Here is a 22,909-nt window from a genome sequence, read left to right on the forward strand (position 1 = left end):
ACAATGCGATAAATAATCTGTTGCGGATTTTGGACCAACACACTGTGTGCAATTACCAAGGAAGTAATCTTCGTTTGTATTACTCTATTTCTTGCTACAATCTTGTTTGTGCAAAATTGCACGCAGAACGGAGTTTCAAATACTCTGTTTGCAACAAAGTTTGTCGTCAAGGCTATTTGGGTCATAGGTTTGTTTACCTGGTGTTACCTGCAACAACAGATTTAGCTCAAGTTGAGATGTCTACGGCTGATACGAGATTTGGAGGAAATTGTTTTTCAACCGGACACTCAGATTCTTATCAGCTTGTAGAATCTCAAACATCGTTTCGGACATCACGAAACAATGTTTCAAGTAGAAGTAAGTTTTTTTTTTTACTTTTATATGCTTGTCAGCAGTTTGCTTAATGTTTCTTAATTGAGTTCATTGATTTGTTAGAACCTTTTTTGTGTTGCCCGGAAAATCTTATTGCTTGATTCATAATGTCTACGTTCAAGTGAGATTTTACAGAGCAGTATTCCTGCGAAATTTTGTTATAAAAAAAAGCACTTACAACGATATAATTTTTATTTTTTCCATTTATCATGCGATATTTAGTTGTGTTTCTATTTTCACATTAACACTATTGACTTTTTCAGAAACGATAAGGAATTTGGGATTGAAGTCGGCATTGCAAGTGGTCTTATGTGTTTTTGCTCTTATCGCTTTATTTCTGATCACCACTGCTCTGTTCCTCATATACAACACGGTAAATCAATTACTGGCAATAACTTTGTCAAACTGTAAAAAATATTGAATATTGTCGTAGAAATCTGATGACCGAGCTGCGTCACACGTCAAATTTGAGTCAAGAAAAACGAGCTCCAGTTCATCTTCCACAAGTCAGATTGAAGGTGCCACCCCAAACACAAGTGGAATTCAAAATGCATCTACAGCCCCAAGTCTTAGCATGGTGACAACCCCATCAGGAGCTGAGCCCAGCCCTTGCAACAATTCAAGTGAGTTTCATTATCCCCTTTCAAATGTTTTACGCAATAAGTAAAAGTGTACAAATGAACATCATTTTTTGAAAAGGGTAGAAATTTTAATAATTTACCTGAAGCTTCGATTTAAGAAACCTTGTTCGAACTAAATAAAACTCCTGATCCACATGCGGAAATACGAAATGTGTGACAAAAATAGGTTTCACTAATGCATTGGTTTCCGACCTTTTTGACAAAATCGAACAACTGTATAAAATTAGTGATGTACCGAATCGGCGAAATTTCGATTCGGCCGAAAGCGAATATTCGGCGGTTTTGCCGAATAAATTCGGCCGAATCAACCGAATCATTTATGACGTCACGCGAATTCGTACGGTACGCGTTTGACATGAAAACATAAGTTTATCTACCAGGCAATTAGTGCAGAATGGTTGTGTTTCATCCTTATTTCAGTTCTGTGGGGTTTAACATTGCCTTAAGCATAATTTCCAACCCGGCAATGAATTACTATTTAGTTGTCTGCAGTGGGGAAAACGATAATGTGGTAAAAAATATAATAACTGACAGGATTTTCGTTGGTACTAAGCAGGAAAGACACGCTCAACGCTTTAAATGTGTGTTCATAAAAGATTCGGTTTCGGCCGAATCGCAACAAATTATTCGGCCGAAACCGAATCTTTGCAAAAGTGGCCGATTCGGCCGAATAAATTCGGCAAACCGAATATTCGGTACATCCCTATATAAAATACCCCTTCCTGATATACTATAAAGTAGATAGATTAAGCGCTAAACCAAAGTAATTAGAATGGACTTTATATCGATTTGCGTAAGTGCATTTCTACCATGTTGGAAAGCACTTTTATTCAGAGACGTTTAATTTTAGGTCAAAAGTCTCCTACAAACTGCCGTGACGTTCGAAAACAAACAAACACCAGCGGTGTTTTTACGATTTATCCTTTCCGCGATGATGTTTACAAGGCTCTGGGAGTGTATTGTGACCAGATGACAGACGGTGGCAACTGGATGGTAATTTCAAACTTTTCAGACTTCCGTTTTCCGATTAAAGTTTTTCAAGAACTCGTGTCAATAGCTACTCAACACGTAATATATTAGTATTTAATTACTATGGCGCGTTTCCCTTCGTTGCAGCTGTGACCCTTACAAACGGATTTCAGCTATATAAGTTCATCAGTTTGAAATACGCCAATGAGCCTAAGTGGGTTTGAATTCCCGGAAGTCGTACAAATTTACTCTGCTTGCCCTCCGTACCGCATGCGTTTCTACAGAATTTGTTAATCTGGGTAATCTTTATTCTGGACATGAATGCACAAAAACATGTTTGCTAAAAGGGATAATACATGGAAATATTAAAATATTTTCGCTGTTTTAGGTCATACAAAGGCGCATAGACAATTTGGTAAGCTTTCACAGAAACTGGGCTTGGTACAAATCAGGCTTTGGAGATTTGACAGGAAACTTCTGGTTAGGTAGGCACCTTGAAGATCCGTATACCTTGCTGTTGCTTTCTTATCATTTATTTATTTATTTGCTTTGAACGAAATTCTGCTTCAATAAGGAATGCTAAATCTCCCGCCAGTCTGCATTTGTATTGTTTAAAACCGGTTTTCATTTATTATTGTTGTATTTAAAAGATGTTGCCTTATTTTATGTACAACAAGTAATGAAATTGACATAATTTTTATCCAATGCAAACCAAAACGATGAAAACATGAAACAAGTTGCTATTGCTCATAAACATTTACTACAAATTACTATTTCCCATTATCTATAGGTCTTGAAAATTTACACAAGCTTACAACGAATAGAAACTATGAGCTTCGCATTGACATGACAGATTTCGACAATATGCAAACGTACTATGTCACTTACAGGTAAATAATTACAACAAATCAATATAACTTTGTCATTCGTGTGATTTTCATTTTTTACAGACACTTTAGCATCAGCGCCGAAGCAACAAACTACACACTTAACGTTACAGGGTACAGTGGCACTGCAGGTGAGACTAAATTGATTCCATTTGCAAAATTATGGTCTGGGAAATTGGTTATAAATTAAAACTATTTTGAATAATATGGTACGCCAGGTCTATTGAAAGGATTGTAGCCTACTAACTTAATTGTACACCAGCGTGACCTAGCGGGCGTACTATGGTTTAAAAATGAGTGTACCGTGGTCACTAGTCTGCATAAACGCTTTGGGGCTAATCCCTGTAATTGTAGAACAGATGATATCTGGCATTGTGTGGCAACGGTGTTTGTGATTTTATTTTCGACGGGTTTAGCCTGACGGTAGTGCGTGAGTCCCGTGGGTTTTTATCCAACTGGAGGCAAAACTATTCACGTCTGTGTCTTGCCATTTGTGGGAATGCTTGGTGAACGGCTGATTCGGTATGTCGCCATTTATATACCTGACGGATCATAATTTGTATTATGTATAATATGCGAGTTGTCGTGATCGCTTGTATGCATTTTGCATCACAACTCATCTAAGTATTGAACTTATGATCATTTTAACCTGAATTTTAAAAATATTGATTTAAACCTGTTTCGCCATGCATGCAGATTTGTGCGAAGAATCCGATCCCACGTGCAACTCTGATAAATAAAAATATTATGTACGTTTGTTTTGCAGTCAATGCCCTTCGATATCACAGCGGAAAACCATTCTCGACATACGACCATGATAATGACCAATTAAATGGAAACTGTGCAAATGGTCATAAAAGTGGTTGGTGGCACGGCGGAGGAACTTTTTGCTATACTTCAAGCTTAAACGGCAATTACCAAACTTCGCGTCCAAAGGACTTCACTGGAATCGTGTGGGGAAAACATCACTCACTGAAAAGAGTAGAAATGAAAATCCGTAATTGAAGAAACCAGACACTGCCTATAAGTACTTTTACCTTCCATACGATTTAGATTTAGTTAGTGTCCACACAACATAAAAAATATACCTTGGCGTCATCGTAAATTACTTGCGCAAAGTGGACAATACTTTTTTGCTCCAGTTTTTGAATTTTGTTATGTCCACGATGTAATACATCAGTTTGTCAATACATACTCGCCGAATCCTATGTTCATTTTCAAATTCGCACATCAAATTGTTTCCTGTTCAGTACATCCAATTGTTTATTGTTCAGTACATCCAATTATTTGCTTGTTATTTTTTACAAAAGCAATTCAATAGAATGGCCATCAACCTTAACTACGAAACAAAAACATCAGAAAGTCAATATTCGGAATGGTGATTCCCTACTACAAAGTTGACATGGGCAGCAATAAAAGTCTCCCAAGGATTCCCATAAGGCGAGGCAGACAACGATTATTGTCATTCAACTTTCGGTGGGTTTACCAGTTACTCTTTGTTGCTCGGTTGTTGAAGCGCAAGTCCCGGGAAGACTCTAATGGGCCTAGGTTACTGTGATTCATAAATGAGTATGCCGTGATCGCTGGTCTGCATTAACGCTTCAGTGCTGATCCCAGTTCGTGTGTATGTTGACCTTAGCTGAAACATCACGAAGTTGTTTCAGGGTTAAGGCGACAACACGTTGTCGTTTCGTTTTAGAGAGTTTGTTTTCGATTTTGCTTATCGTTTTAATCCATTATGTCACTGATATGCAATCAAACAGATGTTATTTTGGAACTGGATATGTTTTTTGAAGCAACATTGCGTGAGAGGTGCATTTGTGTTGTAGCTTAATTACTTGTCCACCGTCTTACCATTAAAGTCAATACACCTCCACTGCACATACTTTCAAGCGTAACATGATGCAGTTGTACGTGTCCAGCAATGTTTTTTTGTAGACGGAGCATTGTTAAAAGCAGGGGTGGACAATCTTTGTTACTGTGGGGCCAATTACAATTGTCAAAATTAGTTCGCGGGCCGCACCTGTGTATAACACAAGGTGATTTTACTTTGTTGCTTACCAAATTTGCTTAACTACAAGTATAATTCGCATTTGATTCTAGCCACATATTGCCAGGTAGGTTCCACACCGAGCAAAGCATATGTAGGTCTTCCGACAAGTTTGTCTGTTAATGCTACTTTTATCAAAGGGAACATTAATGACTTTCCATCAGAAGTTACTCCTGGCTTCATCGAGTTCAGGAAATACAGCCTTTACGGATATCCTTTTCCAATTTGTCCTAGAATTAAGTAAAATTGCATGAATTCAATATAATAGCACAGCGGATTTTAATCGAGCTAGCTGTATTCCGAGGGGGCACGGGTGTAGGGTCACTAGAAACACCTAAAATACATCAAACCATTTTTTCACTGTGTTGTAACTCATTTTCTTTCAAAGTTGGATTTATCTTGAGTGGGTGTGCCAGAGTTGCAAGCGGGCCCGAAATCTGGGCCCGAACCCGGCCCGAACCCGAAAGTATAAGCCCGAAGCCCGGCCCGAACCCGAAACGTTATGAGTAGCCCGTTTAGGCCCGAAATTTTGATTGACAGGCCTTTCCACGAAAGCCTGCAAGGAAGGATGAGAAAGAAAAAAGAAAAAGAGACAACAAACACAATGAACAATAGTAGACAATGGGGTAAACAATACGTTTTAGAGTAGGGCGGGCAGTAGGTCAAAGCCAGAGACTTGTTACTTAGCTGAGTGATTTTTTTTTTAAATGGCGGACACGGAACGTAAAGTCAGGCACGCTTTAATCCCATTTTCTCACAAATCCCTAAGCCCGAACCCGGCCCGAGCCCGGCCCGAAAAGCCCGCCCGACTTGCAACTCTGGGATGTGCTATCGCATTCTTGATTCTTGATTTAATCGACTATTTCCCACTCGGTATCAGTGTCTATATTGAGGCCTACCTGACTTTGTTAACAAACAACCAACAAACTTCAACGATTTGGAAACTAAAGCTGGTTTACCGTTACCTATTCTTGTTATTCGACTTTTCGCCATATCGCGCGTGCTTTCTATTAGGTAATAATATTTATTTAACAAATTGTCTCCAAGGCATCAATGTGCTTGCATTTTTTTAACAAAAATCCCATTTCAATGTTAGACATGTTCAACAGAACATTGTTCAAATGTAGCTACAGTTATTCATTAAAAAACTGTTTTAAACTAACAGTTTAAACATTTTGTTTTGACAGATTGGGACGACCTTGACGCACACATAGTAAAGCGGACCAACTCTGCCTTTGGAGTTGAAGTTACCGACTTGACCTCAACGATTTTGCATTTTTATCGTTAAACTTTTGTCATGGCCTTGTGTGTCTCCTTGTTTGAGAATTAAGTTTTTTGTCCGTTCTTTAGCAAACTTTTTTTTAGATTTGATTTGGTCGTTGTACACTACACTTCTGTTGTTTAATATAACCTGCTAAAGAGCGATCAAGAGCAATCTTTTTTGCAAGTTTGTGATTGCTGTAACTGTAGTTATACCTCTTAAAATCTCTTAATTTCTTAATCTAATGAATTATACGTACGTTGGTGGTCTACGTGCTGTATTTTAGAACATAGAATAAAACTTACATGTTTGTAGACATTATTTGTGAAACTATATTAACTGTTTGTTGCGTTTCTCTGAGCAATCTTACATTAATAACGCCACCCTTTGCATGTATATTTTTTTGTAAGTTATGTATTGATATAGGTTGAGTAAAATTGTCCTGACAAACAAATTTATCTTTCGTTTGGCTTGATTTATTTGGCTAAAAACCACACCATTTGAATATATTGTCATGCATAATCCTTTCCTTTGATTTTGCTGCTGGTGAACACAGAAGCCACAATACGAATTCGAAAGACTTCTTTAAGATCTGGACATTGATCTACTTTTTTCTATAGTAGGCCTTATAAAATTAAACAACACATATTTTCACTACATGTAAGGTAGAAGTACGATTGACAATACTACGGCAACAAACCACGTAAAAGGACTGTGCAACTTTTGTTTATTTCAAAGTCTTTAAAACGTTTGAGCAAGGAACATGTTCATTTTACAACATAAAGATAACTGCATCAATTTGGAATAAAACATTTGCAACACCACAAACTTTTGACAAAAACACAGAACAAATGTCAATAGTAAACAGATTGTTTGCCCAAACGAATATATCGGTTGCATATTATTTCGATGCATCAATATCGGATGAGACTGTGGTTATCTTTACGTCTTTTTCCCAAGCATTGATAATAACTCTGGGTCTCTCTGAGTTTCCAGCTTCCACAGCTTCGTCACCTTTGTAAGCTGAGGAACTTTTTGCTATACTTCAAGCTTAAACGGCAATTACCAAACTTCGCGTCCAAAGGACTTCACTGGAATCGTGTGGGGAAAACATCACTCACTGAAAAGAGTAGAAATGAAAATCCGTAATTGAAGAAACCAGACACTGCCTATAAGTACTTTTACCTTCCATACGATTTAGATTTAGTTAGTGTCCACACAACATAAAAAATATACCTTGGCGTCATCGTAAATTACTTGCGCAAAGTGGACAATACTTTTTTGCTCCAGTTTTTGAATTTTGTTATGTCCACGATGTAATACATCAGTTTGTCAATACATACTCGCCGAATCCTATGTTCATTTTCAAATTCGCACATCAAATTGTTTCCTGTTCAGTACATCCAATTGTTTATTGTTCAGTACATCCAATTATTTGCTTGTTATTTTTTACAAAAGCAATTCAATAGAATGGCCATCAACCTTAACTACGAAACAAAAACATCAGAAAGTCAATATTCGGAATGGTGATTCCCTACTACAAAGTTGACATGGGCAGCAATAAAAGTCTCCCAAGGATTCCCATAAGGCGAGGCAGACAACGATTATTGTCATTCAACTTTCGGTGGGTTTACCAGTTACTCTTTGTTGCTCGGTTGTTGAAGCGCAAGTCCCGGGAAGACTCTAATGGGCCTAGGTTACTGTGATTCATAAATGAGTATGCCGTGATCGCTGGTCTGCATTAACGCTTCAGTGCTGATCCCAGTTCGTGTGTATGTTGACCTTAGCTGAAACATCACGAAGTTGTTTCAGGGTTAAGGCGACAACACGTTGTCGTTTCGTTTTAGAGAGTTTGTTTTCGATTTTGCTTATCGTTTTAATCCATTATGTCACTGATATGCAATCAAACAGATGTTATTTTGGAACTGGATATGTTTTTTGAAGCAACATTGCGTGAGAGGTGCATTTGTGTTGTAGCTTAATTACTTGTCCACCGTCTTACCATTAAAGTCAATACACCTCCACTGCACATACTTTCAAGCGTAACATGATGCAGTTGTACGTGTCCAGCAATGTTTTTTTGTAGACGGAGCATTGTTAAAAGCAGGGGTGGACAATCTTTGTTACTGTGGGGCCAATTACAATTGTCAAAATTAGTTTGCGGGCCGCACCTGTGTATAACACAAGGTGATTTTACTTTGTTGCTTACCAAATTTGCTTAACTACAAGTATAATTCGCATTTGATTCTAGCCACATATTGCCAGGTAGGTTCCACACCGAGCAAAGCATATGTAGGTCTTCCGACAAGTTTGTCTGTTAATGCTACTTTTATCAAAGGGAACATTAATGACTTTCCATCAGAAGTTACTCCTGGCTTCATCGAGTTCAGGAAATACAGCCTTTACGGATATCCTTTTCCAATTTGTCCTAGAATTAAGTAAAATTGCATGAATTCAATATAATAGCACAGCGGATTTTAATCGAGCTAGCTGTATTCCGAGGGGGCACGGGTGTAGGGTCACTAGAAACACCTAAAATACATCAAACCATTTTTTCACTGTGTTGTAACTCATTTTCTTTCAAAGTTGGATTTATCTTGAGTGGGTGTGCCAGAGTTGCAAGCGGGCCCGAAATCTGGGCCCGAACCCGGCCCGAACCCGAAAGTATAAGCCCGAAGCCCGGCCCGAACCCGAAACGTTATGAGTAGCCCGTTTAGGCCCGAAATTTTGATTGACAGGCCTTTCCACGAAAGCCTGCAAGGAAGGATGAGAAAGAAAAAAGAAAAAGAGACAACAAACACAATGAACAATAGTAGACAATGGGGTAAACAATACGTTTTAGAGTAGGGCGGGCAGTAGGTCAAAGCCAGAGACTTGTTACTTAGCTGAGTGATTTTTTTTTTTAAATGGCGGACACGGAACGTAAAGTCAGGCACGCTTTAATCCCATTTTCTCACAAATCCCTAAGCCCGAACCCGGCCCGAGCCCGGCCCGAAAAGCCCGCCCGACTTGCAACTCTGGGATGTGCTATCGCATTCTTGATTCTTGATTTAATCGACTATTTCCCACTCGGTATCAGTGTCTATATTGAGGCCTACCTGACTTTGTTAACAAACAACCAACAAACTTCAACGATTTGGAAACTAAAGCTGGTTTACCGTTACCTATTCTTGTTATTCGACTTTTCGCCATATCGCGCGTGCTTTCTATTAGGTAATAATATTTATTTAACAAATTGTCTCCAAGGCATCAATGTGCTTGCATTTTTTTAACAAAAATCCCATTTCAATGTTAGACATGTTCAACAGAACATTGTTCAAATGTAGCTACAGTTATTCATTAAAAAACTGTTTTAAACTAACAGTTTAAACATTTTGTTTTGACAGATTGGGACGACCTTGACGCACACATAGTAAAGCGGACCAACTCTGCCTTTGGAGTTGAAGTTACCGACTTGACCTCAACGATTTTGCATTTTTATCGTTAAACTTTTGTCATGGCCTTGTGTGTCTCCTTGTTTGAGAATTAAGTTTTTTGTCCGTTCTTTAGCAAACTTTTTTTTAGATTTGATTTGGTCGTTGTACACTACACTTCTGTTGTTTAATATAACCTGCTAAAGAGCGATCAAGAGCAATCTTTTTTGCAAGTTTGTGATTGCTGTAACTGTAGTTATACCTCTTAAAATCTCTTAATTTCTTAATCTAATGAATTATACGTACGTTGGTGGTCTACGTGCTGTATTTTAGAACATAGAATAAAACTTACATGTTTGTAGACATTATTTGTGAAACTATATTAACTGTTTGTTGCGTTTCTCTGAGCAATCTTACATTAATAACGCCACCCTTTGCATGTATATTTTTTTGTAAGTTATGTATTGATATAGGTTGAGTAAAATTGTCCTGACAAACAAATTTATCTTTCGTTTGGCTTGATTTATTTGGCTAAAAACCACACCATTTGAATATATTGTCATGCATAATCCTTTCCTTTGATTTTGCTGCTGGTGAACACAGAAGCCACAATACGAATTCGAAAGACTTCTTTAAGATCTGGACATTGATCTACTTTTTTCTATAGTAGGCCTTATAAAATTAAACAACACATATTTTCACTACATGTAAGGTAGAAGTACGATTGACAATACTACGGCAACAAACCACGTAAAAGGACTGTGCAACTTTTGTTTATTTCAAAGTCTTTAAAACGTTTGAGCAAGGAACATGTTCATTTTACAACATAAAGATAACTGCATCAATTTGGAATAAAACATTTGCAACACCACAAACTTTTGACAAAAACACAGAACAAATGTCAATAGTAAACAGATTGTTTGCCCAAACGAATATATCGGTTGCATATTATTTCGATGCATCAATATCGGATGAGACTGTGGTTATCTTTACGTCTTTTTCCCAAGCATTGATAATAACTCTGGGTCTCTCTGAGTTTCCAGCTTCCACAGCTTCGTCACCTTTGTAAGCTGATTCAAACAGAACCACTACATTTGTAGTTTGCGTGCTTGACAACAATTTAAAGGGGAACAACCTTGTGGCGTAATCAGGAAAAGAACATATTAAAGCGGCCACGTTCAATATAAAGTTTCCAAACATGAGATGACTTATAAACATTTCCGACACGTATGTTTTTAGATTTTGCAAAAATACTGAAGCGACAGCCACTAAAAAGTCTGACACAACGCACACGGCAGCAGTGCTTGCTGAACGAACGTAGACCGTGTTGACATCTGACAAATGTGAAAAGTATTTGCAAAAAGGTAAAAGCAGGAGTGACAACAAGACTATTTGTGAAATTGAGAAACCTATTGTGCTGATAATAAAAAGTACCAACGCTACGGGGTGTCTTCCACATCTATTGGTTCCCACAGGTTTCAATGAGTTGATGGGAATGGTAATACCGAGCATAATCGAAAACGTTGCAATCCCGACAATCACTGTGAAACTCAACTTTTGAGCAATCCTCGTCCACATTGCTGTAGTGTGCACGGAGTTGTAAACTGAATGTTGTCGAAGCCATAAAGACAAGTAGACTGCGAAGCGAGAAATTGCAACACACAGGCGAAATGGGTTAGTTAACCATCTGCAAACTGCTGCTGAAGTAAAGATTCGGGTGGTTTCAACCACTTGTGACACCGAGAAAAACAGCAGCATCATGCTAGACAATGTACACAATCTGTTGTTCAGCTTTAACCATGGTTGATTTGATGTAAACTGGTAGACTGCCGATGCTACCGTCAAGTACAAAATGGTCAGAATCAAAAATCCGAGCAAACTCCATTCTGCAGCTAACATTGCAGGGCTTGGCGCAGTTGCGTTTACCTCGCTAAATGATGTGTTGTTTGTCATGTTTTATAAAAGACAAGCAGTTTGAATACACCACTGCAACAATATAATAGAAAATAAAAAGCTACTGGACGAAACCAGGTATTACTTATTGTTTAAATCAAATAGGTACAACTCACTCGAAGCAGATTTGCATTTGGAATACGTTTTTGGTTTTGTAAACAGTTTAAACGTTTTGTCTACATCAATACCAAACCTTATTTCAAATCTGCGGCTATTTTCAAGTCTTTTACCTCGTATGAAATATTCTGCTTGTGCAAATCGTTAAGAGTCTATATTGATCTATATCTGTTCACTCTCATTTCCAAACCAACTGCATTAAGAGAAATTAACCGTTCACTGCATTTGAAAGCTCCGAGAGGTAAAACAGATTTGACCACGTTTTGAAGAAGTTAAACGCCACATATGGTACAAAAAACATTTGTTGAATAATGTATCCGTTCATTCGGGTTCAATGGAACAATTTAATGGACTCTCGTTCGTTTACAAATACGTAACAAAATAAAATATTTAACAGCAAGCGAGAATATCCAACATATTGGTTGTTAACGCCTGCATGACCATTAGGTATAAAATTCAATAAGCTGATGTGATCCTATTTTTCTGTGTGCATAGTTTTGTGCCTTGTCTATGCAAGGCATTTAAAGTTTATTTATGGAATTGTTTGTCGACATAGCCCAAACCGCTGCGCCCCTGCCCGAATGCTGGGCAAAAGTTTTTTTTTATAATTGTGATAAACAAATCGCGTACAAACAAAAATCATTTTTGCTTACTGCTTTTTTGTGACGTAAAAGTGAGGAATGACCTCTACATCTTCTCCCCAGTCAATAAACTTTTACCACGGAAAAACCGTACAAATGTTGAACTTCAAATCAAAAACATAAATCAAGAAACAATGGTTGAATGTTCTTTAGGTATTTTGTCAAACCCTGCAGAACCCTCCTAAAATGTAAACTAATTAGATAAAAACATGCGGTTCCGCGAAACCCCGGTTGAAGAGTCATGACGTAGAAGGACTGTGCAACTTTTGTTTATTTCAAAGTCTCTAAAATGTTTGAGCAAGCGACATGTTCCCTTTTCAACACTTAGACAACTAAATCAATTTGGAATAGAACATTTGCAACACCATAAAAAACTTTAAACAAGAACAAATGTCAATAGTAAACAGATTGTTTGCACAATAGAATATCAGTTACATAGTACAAATCATTTTTAGCAGATTTGCAATTGGAATACGTTTTTCGATTTTTAAGTACTTTGTTAAAATATAATTTAACTTATATTTAAAGTGTATACAATTATTGCAATTTTCGAAATTCTACATTTTTTGTACAACTTTAAACCTTATTTCAAATTTGCAGCAATTCTTTTACATCGTATAAAATTTAAATGCTCAGAGAAGTAAGTTTTAATTAGTGAAAAAAAAAAACATATGGTACAATTGAGTCACGTTTTAGTTAATTCAGGTTCATTGAATAAATTTAATGGACTCTCGTTCGTTTGGAAATAACTAACAAAATAAAATATTCAACAGGAACCGACATAACACAATGTATTGTTTGGAAACCCCAGCATATGGCCATTCGGTATAAATCCATTAATTAGGAAAAGTCATGTACGTACATGAAACGCAATCGCGCATATTCCTTGCGCCGTTATGAGATTTAAATATCAGCCATGGTTATATTTTTCATAGATTTTGTAAGCGTTATGTTTTGTTTTCTCGTTTGCAGCTAAATAATTTATCCTGTTATTTGTACAAAGAAATAACTAATCTGTGTGATGGTTCAATAAACCTGAGTGAACTGAAACTCCGTAAAATGCGTCCAGCACTTGTGGGTATATGGGACTCTTGGTTCGAGAAAGGTTCGGGCTGAATACAACGGGCTTGATTCAGGCCTGACTTGACACTGGGGCCACATGCGTGCCGTAATATCGCCTTGTTATATAAGCATAGAGCATTTCATTTAATTAAAATTGGGTTCCTACTTGTACTTTCGTATGCAGGCTAAGTTCAAAACCCTGTTTTAGATATGCTTGCAACTCCTGTTTAATCGCTTGATGTACAGAGACATGTGTGGATGTAAACATAACGTTTATGCCATAATCTGCTCACATAACAAAATGAGAGCATTCTTGCCATATAGGGTTATTAACACTAATCGTTACAATTTCGGGAGATCAGGCAAAAAATATTTAAGGCAACGTTTGTGCCGAACAGTATTAGGGAAATACGAAATCCGTAGAGATGAGCTTAAAACTTTAGCGGTCTTGTATTTCCCTTACCACTAATTTTAGCCACATATGGTACAAAAGGCATTTGATGAATCATGTTTCTGTTTATTCGGGTACAATGGAACAATTTCATGGACTCTCATTCGTTTACAAATACGTAACAAAATAAAATATTTAACAGCAACATATTGTTCATGGCCATTAGGTATGAAGTTCAATAAGCTAGTGTGATGATATATTGCTCTCTGCATAGCTACGCTTTACTGCTCGGTTAATCTTAGAAGAACTTTCCACCAAACAGTGTTGGCGGATTAAAAAGTATCTCAGATAAATATCATGTTGATATTGTCAAGAACTATTCACTATTTCATGCGGTTGCCTGTATTGGCTGTATGACGTTTAAGAAGCAGTACACTGTTTTGTTTTTGGCTAAGGTTTTTGCACCCATAACATTACCAGAGACGAATCCCGATTAGGGTATTTGTCGTGGTTATGCTTCGTGTACTTTCCTTAAGGCAGTGAATCGCGCACCCGCATTCCACAGTCACGTGATTCTTTAGTTGTACCACATTTAATACACTTTTGCCTGTAGTGATTACTTTTCGTGTGGGCTATGTAAATTTACAATTATCCAAACTACGAATGCTTGTTTCGTTTAATCGTTATCCATTCTATTTTACTCTTTAAGCCAGGGGTGTCCAACCCGTGGCCCGCCGAAAGGTTTTGAGTGGCCCGCGTGGTATTTTTTGAAATGACTTATTGGCAACTTAATCGCCTACGTAATTTATAGCGAACTTTCGCTATAATTAATTAATTAAGTAATTTATAGCGATTCCGAAAAAATGACATTTATTGTTTGCTTTATTTCTTTGTTAATAGAGTAGTAATACACAACTGTTCAAGTTACTTTTGTTGCGTCACAATGCGCATTGTTACGCATCACAATTTCTACATTGTTACGTCACAATCTGACTCCTGCTTGAAGATTCAGTCAGTAATGTTTCTTGGTTCATTGAGATACATCTGGTATCAGAGACTCGCGCAAAACGCATTTAGCAGTAAAACATCTTCCGCACTCTGTAGTGATATAGATTATGCCAAACAGGAAACAAAAAGCAAGTAACGCTAACAGAACTTTCCAAGAAAGGTTGACATGTGACTTTAAATCCCCTGTAAGATCATTAATTTCTGACAGCCATATGAAAAAATCGTTGCGCATTGCTCCATCGTCCATCTCACCGAATATTGAGTTGAGTTGAGTTTATTTCGCCGGGCAAAATCGTAGCAGCACAGTTGCGCTAAAATATTCACCAGGCCGGAAATATTGCCAAACTTGTTGGAGAAAAACAGGGCCAAACTTCACATTGAAATGTCGACGTGTGGGAAAAACTTTGTTGACTTACCTATATCTTGGTGTGTTTATTGTTCTTATAACTGTAAACGAGGATAATACACATTTCTAAGATTAGAATTTTAGTGTGAGGATTTTAATTAGAAATTATAAGACAGCTATTTCGAAGATCCTAAATTAGCAGTAACACTCAAGTGGCCCGCGCAATCATTCGTAAACCGCATGTGGCCCTTTGGCCGAAAAGGTTGGACACCCCTGCTTTAAGCGAACAATACAAAGAAACTCAACAGTTTTCATGACTGTAAGTGGATCAGGCGGCCGGACCGTTTCGCCAAGTTCCTGCCCTCGGTACGTTGTTTTATGCGACAAGTGATGTCACAACACAGGGACGACATCTAGCGATAAAAACATACATTACAGATATGTCCAAATAGTTTAACAAAATCCCTTACGTTTGAGACGATGTAGCTTGTTGACACAAAAAATTGTAATCACCAAATCATCACGGTGCACGCATATTTGTTTAAGTATTATGATAATAACTTTTAGTCGTTGTTTCAAAATTATGCGTTTTGGTTCGGGGCTTATGTCACAAAAAACATTTTTGGCAATGTTTTCAACAAACGAAAGATGAGCCCCACAGAAGCTATCATGGCCATATTGCGACAATTGTTTGGTTAAGCACACTATGTTTTATATTTTCAGGAAAAGGTTGAAGTGCGACACGTTTTCTTCCCAAATCCTACTGGTTTTGTGATAAAAATTAAAGAAAAAACACTTTCCCTGCGCCGATGTTTTAAAGTGGCGTTTCTTTAAAAAAGATTAAGTTTGTGGACAAATGTTACGATTGCTGATGCCAAACCTTGTTTGTATAGTTGCGTTATTTTTATTGCACTTGAATAAAATCGGGCTCGATTTGGTCAGAGTATGAGCCCTAATTTTTCGACCAGTTTAAAAGGACATACATCTTTTTTTTGTTTATTATTCTAGGGCTATATCTAATTATAGAACAACATATGCATCTACAAAATACACGGTAAAACTCTGATTGACGTTTTTTGAGTGACAAACCAAGTAGATTTGGGACTGTGCAACTTTTGTTTATTTTGAACACTGTTAAATTACAGAGCATAGAACATTTTGATTTTAAAACGTTGAGACAAACAGATAACCTTAGCATGAAACATATGTAACATCATGATACATCCAACAGAAAACACAGCAGAAAAGTCAATAGCAAAACAGATTGTTTGTCTATTTTTTCGATGCATCAATTTCGGATGAGACTGTGGTTATCTTTGCGTCTTTTTCCCAAGCATTGATAATAACTCTGGGTCTTTCTGAATTTTCATCTTCCACAGCTTCGTCACCTTTGTAAGCTGATTCAAACAGAACCACTACATTTGTAGTTTGTGTGCTTGACAACAATTTAAAGGGGAACAACCTTGTGGCGTAATCAGGGAAAGAACATATCAAAGCGACCACGTTTAATATAAAGTTGCTATAGACAAGGTGCATAATAAACTCTTCTGTGATGAAGGATTTTAGATTTTGCCCAAATACAGCAACGACAATCATCATTAAATCTGACACAACGCACACGGCAGCAGTGCATGCTGAACGAACATAGACCGTGTTGACATCTGACAAATGTGAAAAGTATTTGCAAAAAGGTAAAAGCAGGAGTGACAACAATATCAGTTGTGAAATTGAGAAACCTATTGTGCTGATCACAAAAAGTAGCACCGATGTGGGGCTACTTCCACATTCGGTGGTTTTTACCGGTTTAATTAAATTTAATAAAATGCTCAAACTTGACAAAATAGTAAACGTTGAAATCCCGACAATCACTGTCAAACTCAACTTTTGAGCAATCCTCGTCCATATTGCTGTAGTGTGGACGGAGTTGTAAACTGAATGTTGTCGAATCCACAAAGACAAGTAGACAAAGAAACGTGAAAGTTCAACGCATAGGCGAAGTGGCATTGTAAACCATCTGCAAACTGCTACAGTAATGAAAAATCGAGTAGATTCAACAACCCTTGGTACCGCGTACAAGAGCAGCATAAAGCAAGATAACGTGCACAATCTGTTGTTCAGCTTTAATCCTTGTTGATTTGATGTAAACTGGTAAACTGCCGATGCTAACGTCAAGTACAAAATGGTCAGAATCAAAAATCCAAGCAAACTCCATTCTGCAGCTAACATTGCAGGACTTGGCACAGTTGTGTTTTCCACACTAAATGATGTGTTGTTTGTCATGTTTTTATGTAAAGACAAGCAGTTTTACAAATTTTAACTGGAACAAAACTGTAAAATGTTTGAGTAACTGCACGAAACCTATCCGTTACTTAATGTTTAAATCACATAATTACAAAGTACTGTCTGCAAATTTGCAATTTGAATAGACCTACGTTTTTGTAATCATTTTGTTAAAATAAATTATTTTATACTTTAAGGAAAGACAATTGTTATAATTTGCGAAATTTTGCAATTTTGTCACATTTTTAAACCCTTTTCCAAACTGCGGCAAGTCGTATAAAATATTCTGCTTGCGTTAATTGTCATGAATCTACAAATTCCTGTTTACTCTTATTTCAGAACTGTTTTTACCTGAAATTGTCAAACCAACTCCATTGAGAGTAAACTGTTTACTGCATTTAAAAGCTCAGAGAAGTAATACATTATTGACCACGTTTTGATGATTTAGAAAACTACATCTGGGACATCCGCATTTGTTGAATCACATTTCAGTTCATTCAGGTTGATTAAATAATTTAATGGACTCGTTTGTTCGTTTGTAGATCACTAACAAAATAAAATATTCAAACGAAAAATGACAACATATTGTATGGAAACGCCAGCATGTGGCCATTAGGTTTAAAATTTACTAGAATAGCTGATGGGATTATATTGTTGCTCTCCACACAGGTAATGGCTTACTGCAAGGTTAATATTAGGATAATTCCCCACTAAAAATCAACAGTTGTGGACCCAACTTTGATTTTACTGTTGGAATATTTTTATAGACATGTGGAAATTTTCAAGTTCAATAATAAATGGTACAATCGACAAATCGAGGTTTCCACAAGTTAGTTGTAATTAGTAGAAATATAATTATAAAGTTGTACGCATGTTTGTCCGTATTACCCCGTCAAATGCAGTTGCGCAGATTTAGTACGCAGTTTTAAGATTAATTTGTTATTTGCCTCCGATGTTCCAAACAGTATGTTGTGTTTCGTCCAGAGTTGCAAGCGGGCCCGAAATCTGAGCCCGAACCCGGCCCGAACCCGGCCCGAACCCGAAAGTATAAGCCCGAAGCCCGGCCCGAACCCGAAACGTTTTTGAGAAGCCCGTTTAGGCCCGAAATTTTGATTGTCAGGCCTATCCACGAAAGCCTTGCAACAAAGGATGAGAAAGAAAAACAGAGAATAGATAACAAACACAATGTGGACGTAAAGTCAGGCCCGTTTTGAGCCCGTTTTCTGACAAATACCTAAGCCCGAACCCTGCCTGAACCCGGTCTGAACCCGAACCCGGCCCGAAAAGCCCGGCCCGACTTGCAACTCTGGTTTCGTCACTTGTTGCTAAATAATTGATTTAGAATGTAGATAGTAGAATGGTTAACGCAACCTCCACATGTTTGCAAAGATGTGGGTTTTCCTGTCTCGTCCGCTGTCGGGCATTCCAAAGATAGAAAAAAAACAAGAACACAAAAAACTTATGTCTTTGTTCTGAGAAAACAAGTAATCTATAGAATTTATAAAATCAAACATCTAATTTGCCCACATGCAGTTCACAAATCGTTTTTACTTGCCCAAATAATACGTATGCCTTGATAATCCTAAATATAACCTACGAGTATTTTTCTGTTGTTTTGCTTTGGTTTTAGGTAAATGCTTTGCTAAACAATATCATTTAGTCAAAAACCAGTTCTGGCAATTACAGCTCTGGACCGAAAACTTGTGCAGTTGCGTATCATTTCCGGATTGGCCCTTATTTGCATAAAAAATCGATAAACAAAAGCTTACATCAATTTCTGTAGCAATTTTTTATGCTGTCCATCGATTGTAATCATCTTGAACTGTTTGAAACCTGGACTCCCGCCCGAATGCTGTCGCATTTTTGCAGATTTTCCGAGAATCTGTCGGGATGTTTGCATCGGACAAACAGCAGCGGAGTTTACACCATTTATCTACAACATCGGCAAACCACTTGAAGTGTATTGTGACGACTGGACAGGAAAATTTTGATTGGGTAGGCAACTGAGGATTATATGTATGTTTATTAGTTTTCGTATGAGACAAAAATATACAACAGGTCATGGTGATTCCGTCTTCAATTTTCATTTTTTACAGTCGTTACATGTAAAGATAGTGTCAAACCCTTTAAGCAAAGACTTGGCCTAAGAAAAGCTAGATATATTTCCATACATTGGCACATTTCTTTATGTTAATGTAACCGAAATCAGTTAGGGGATCCAAAATTGTACCAAGTAGCTTGGGGGAAGTCAATGAGCTGGTTAACTTTTATTGAATAAAGAACGCTTATAAATAACAGGTTCCCTGCAGTGAAGACTTACCGGTAAAGCCAGAGGTGAACTGATGACACCGATCAAGGCCTCAAGTAAAACAAGTTTAATAAAATATTAAAATACAAAAACGTTCGCGACCTTCACAGTTCAAATACGATACAATATGCAACACAAATGACACAACACCAACACGTTTTCAACCACACTTCGAACACTACCAACGCCACGAGGCCCAGGCGAGAACTGCCTCAAATCCAAAAGAAAGCATGGTAGTCCAAAATTCGCATGATCTTGCGCCGTACGTCGACGTCTAAATCATTGGTGTACAATAAAACAAAAAAATAACAATGTGTGTATGCGCTCATTACATTAATCACATCAGTTTTAGCTACACGGTAAATGTAAATACATGTAGAGATGTCGAATAAGTTGGATTTACAAAGTGTCGTTTTTTTGTTTTTTAAACTTTATCAAAAGTCATGTAAATCAGGATTGTTTTCTGTTAATTTCTGGTGATTGATGCTTATTCGATAAACTGAAAGAGAAAAAAATCGTCTAAAAATTGTTACAAGCTGTTTATATTAATGCATGTACAGGTGATTATTTTTGAGCACTTGTATTGGTAACCAATTAAACATTAAGAGTCATCAAATTGAGATTTCTGTTCAAACGTGTCATATTCATTTGTCCTTAGTCGATTCATAACAACACTGTTTTCATTACAACTACTTTTCATTACATAGTGGTGTAAATTGCGAAAGATGGTCTGTTGCGCATATTGTGATCAACAAATCTGTTCGGAACTCACAATTTGCAGGAAAGATTATTGTTAAAGTTTATTATTCAATTACCAAAGAAGTAATCTATGTTTGTATTTTATTGCTACAACCTTGTTTGTGCAAAGTTGTACACAGAGCGGAGTTTCAAATACTCTGTTTACGACAAGGTTTCTCGTCAAGGTCATTTGGTTTATGGGTTTGTTAAACTGGTTTTGTCTGCCACAACAGGCTCAGTAAAAGTTGAGTTGTCTACGGCGGATACAAGATTTGGAGGTAGTTGTTCTCGAACCGGTAACTCAGATGCTTACCAGCCTTTAGAACAGGGGCGGGCAACTTCTCCAGTCGGCGGGCCTGATATAGGAAAATGAAGTACTTGGCGGGCCGGATTCCTGAATCGACTCATTAATCGCGTATTTATCCAACGATTTAAAACGGATTTTTGACCACTTAAACCAAATACATTCAAGAACATCACAAACACAATACAGTCCAAACAATCTAACTGATATAACATAAAATTATTCACCACAGCAAATTTAATGCATACACTACAGACTTAGATACTGCCGAAACACTAACTAGGCTACACGTGTGGAAACAAAAGAAACCGTGAAAGCAGGCCACACACATGGTTGGCAGTTATGTCATAACAATGGACGTATGGTGCAATGGTAACAACGGCGCGAAAATTTTTGCTATTGGGGAGCGTCACTGTCCGTTATAACTATAATTTGACGCAGTAGGCAAGAAGTGGGGGATTGCGGCAGACTGTGGCCGCGGACCACATTATCATGTAAGACCTGAAACTGTCTGCGGGCCGCTCAAAATCCCGTCGCGGGCCGGATCCGGCCCGCGGGCCGTATGTTGCCCGCCCCTGCTTTAGAACGACAAAGATTCTCTCGCACAAAAGAGTTTCCATTTGTAGTAAGTTTTTCTTTTACTTTTACGTGCATGTTTTTATGTGTTTTTATTTTTTTTTACTTTTATGTGTTAGCGGTTTGCCTCATGTATCAAGTGAGAATTTACAGAGCAGTACACTTTTCAGGGGAATTGCGTGATGCAAAAAAACGTTCGAAATGCGAACGGTACATAAACTATATTTTTTAGTCATAATACGATACTTAGTATACTATTTCACATCAACATTATTTATTGACTTTTCCAGAAACTCGAAAGGATTGGGGACTGAAATCGGCATTGCAAGTGGTCTTATGTGTTTTTGCTCTTTATTTCTGATCACCATTGCCCTGTTTCTCATATACAGCACGGTAAACGAAATACTACGCATAACTTTGTCAAACTGTAAAAAATATTGAATATTGTCGTAGAAATCTGATGACCGAGCTTCGTCACACGTCAAACTTGAGTCAAGAAAAACGAGCTCCAGTTCATCTTCAACAAGTCGGATTGAATGTGCAAGCCCAAGCCCAAGTGGAATTCAAACTGCATCTACAGCCTCAAGTCTTGGCATGGTGACAACCCCATCAAGTGCTGAGTCCAGCCCTTGCAACAATTCAAGTAAGTTTTATTATTTTTACTCCAGTTTTCCCGGAAAGACTCCTTCGATGGACCTGGGTTACGATATGTGATTTATATATGAGTGTGCCGTGATCGCTGATCTGCATTACCGCTTCAGGGATGATCCCGTACGTGTGTATGTTGACCTTAGCTGAAACATCACGAAGTTGTTTCAGGGTTAATACAACAATTTCGGTTTAGACATTTTGTTTTTGATTTTGCTAATTGTTTTAATCCATTACCTCACTGATATGCAATCAAACAAATGTTTTTTTTTACAAAAAAACTTTATGGATCTAGATCTGTTTGTTGAAGCAACATTGCGTGAGAGGTGCATTTGTGTTGTAGCTTACTTGTCCACCGTTTTACCATTAAAGTCAATACACCTCCACTTTAAGTGGTATCTAATTAACGTTTTGTATGTTAATACTTGTATAACTTAAAGAAACACGGAGAATGTTTACAATCTGCAAAGTTGTCTTTCGTGTTCTCGTTCTTATCATGCTCGCTTCTATCATGACGATTCAACTTGTGATATACACTCACTTGGTAAGTAAAGTGTCACATTCGACTTGTGTTTAAACATTAATTACACCTCTTTGTAGACTGCAAGTCGAGTTCAAAACCATGGAACTCCCGCATCTACTACTCAAAATCAAGGTCAGAGTAGATTTTTGTTGCAACTCTATATGGAGGGCTTGATTTTATTTGATGAATATGCCGTGCATCGATTGTAATTTACCGAAACAGTTTTCTGAATCATTCTTTAGGATTACCTTTACCTTTTTGGTTTTGCGGTTTTTAGTCACCACCTTTGACATCAACTTATGTGCAAACAACACTAATATCCAGCAACCGAATTACACACAGTCAGTACACACCGTTGGATCATGCAATTGTTCCTTTGCAGGTATAGCAAACATCTTGTAAATTTTACCAAAAAAGCTCG

The 22,909-nt window shown here is 37.5% G+C and overlaps 2 protein-coding genes across 2 annotated transcripts; one reads left to right on the forward strand and one right to left on the reverse strand.

Annotated features, from left to right (window-relative positions):
- The first annotated feature begins 176 nt into the window (after positions 1–176).
- LOC145214725 (microfibril-associated glycoprotein 4-like) lies at positions 177–4,754 on the forward strand. The gene is made up of 8 exons (XM_080083313.1): positions 177–357; positions 636–745; positions 806–995; positions 1,864–2,006; positions 2,371–2,467; positions 2,773–2,872; positions 2,933–3,000; positions 3,636–4,754. The coding sequence occupies exons 1-8, from the start codon at positions 237–239 to the stop codon at positions 3,872–3,874; spliced, it is 1,068 nt and encodes a 355-aa protein (XP_079939439.1). The 5' UTR covers positions 177–236; the 3' UTR covers positions 3,875–4,754.
- A 5,744-nt stretch (positions 4,755–10,498) lies between these two features.
- Positions 10,499–11,572, reverse strand: LOC145214663 (uncharacterized). Its single transcript, XM_080083239.1, has one exon. It carries the CDS (start codon positions 11,544–11,546, stop codon positions 10,542–10,544), a length of 1,005 nt encoding a protein of 334 aa, XP_079939365.1. The 5' UTR covers positions 11,547–11,572; the 3' UTR covers positions 10,499–10,541.
- Positions 11,573–22,909: the final 11,337 nt, after the last annotated feature.

Source organism: Phallusia mammillata, chromosome 2 (genome assembly GCF_965637545.1).
Source record: "Phallusia mammillata chromosome 2, kaPhaMamm4.hap1.1, whole genome shotgun sequence".
In the NCBI taxonomy this organism is placed as follows: domain Eukaryota; kingdom Metazoa; phylum Chordata; class Ascidiacea; order Phlebobranchia; family Ascidiidae; genus Phallusia; species Phallusia mammillata.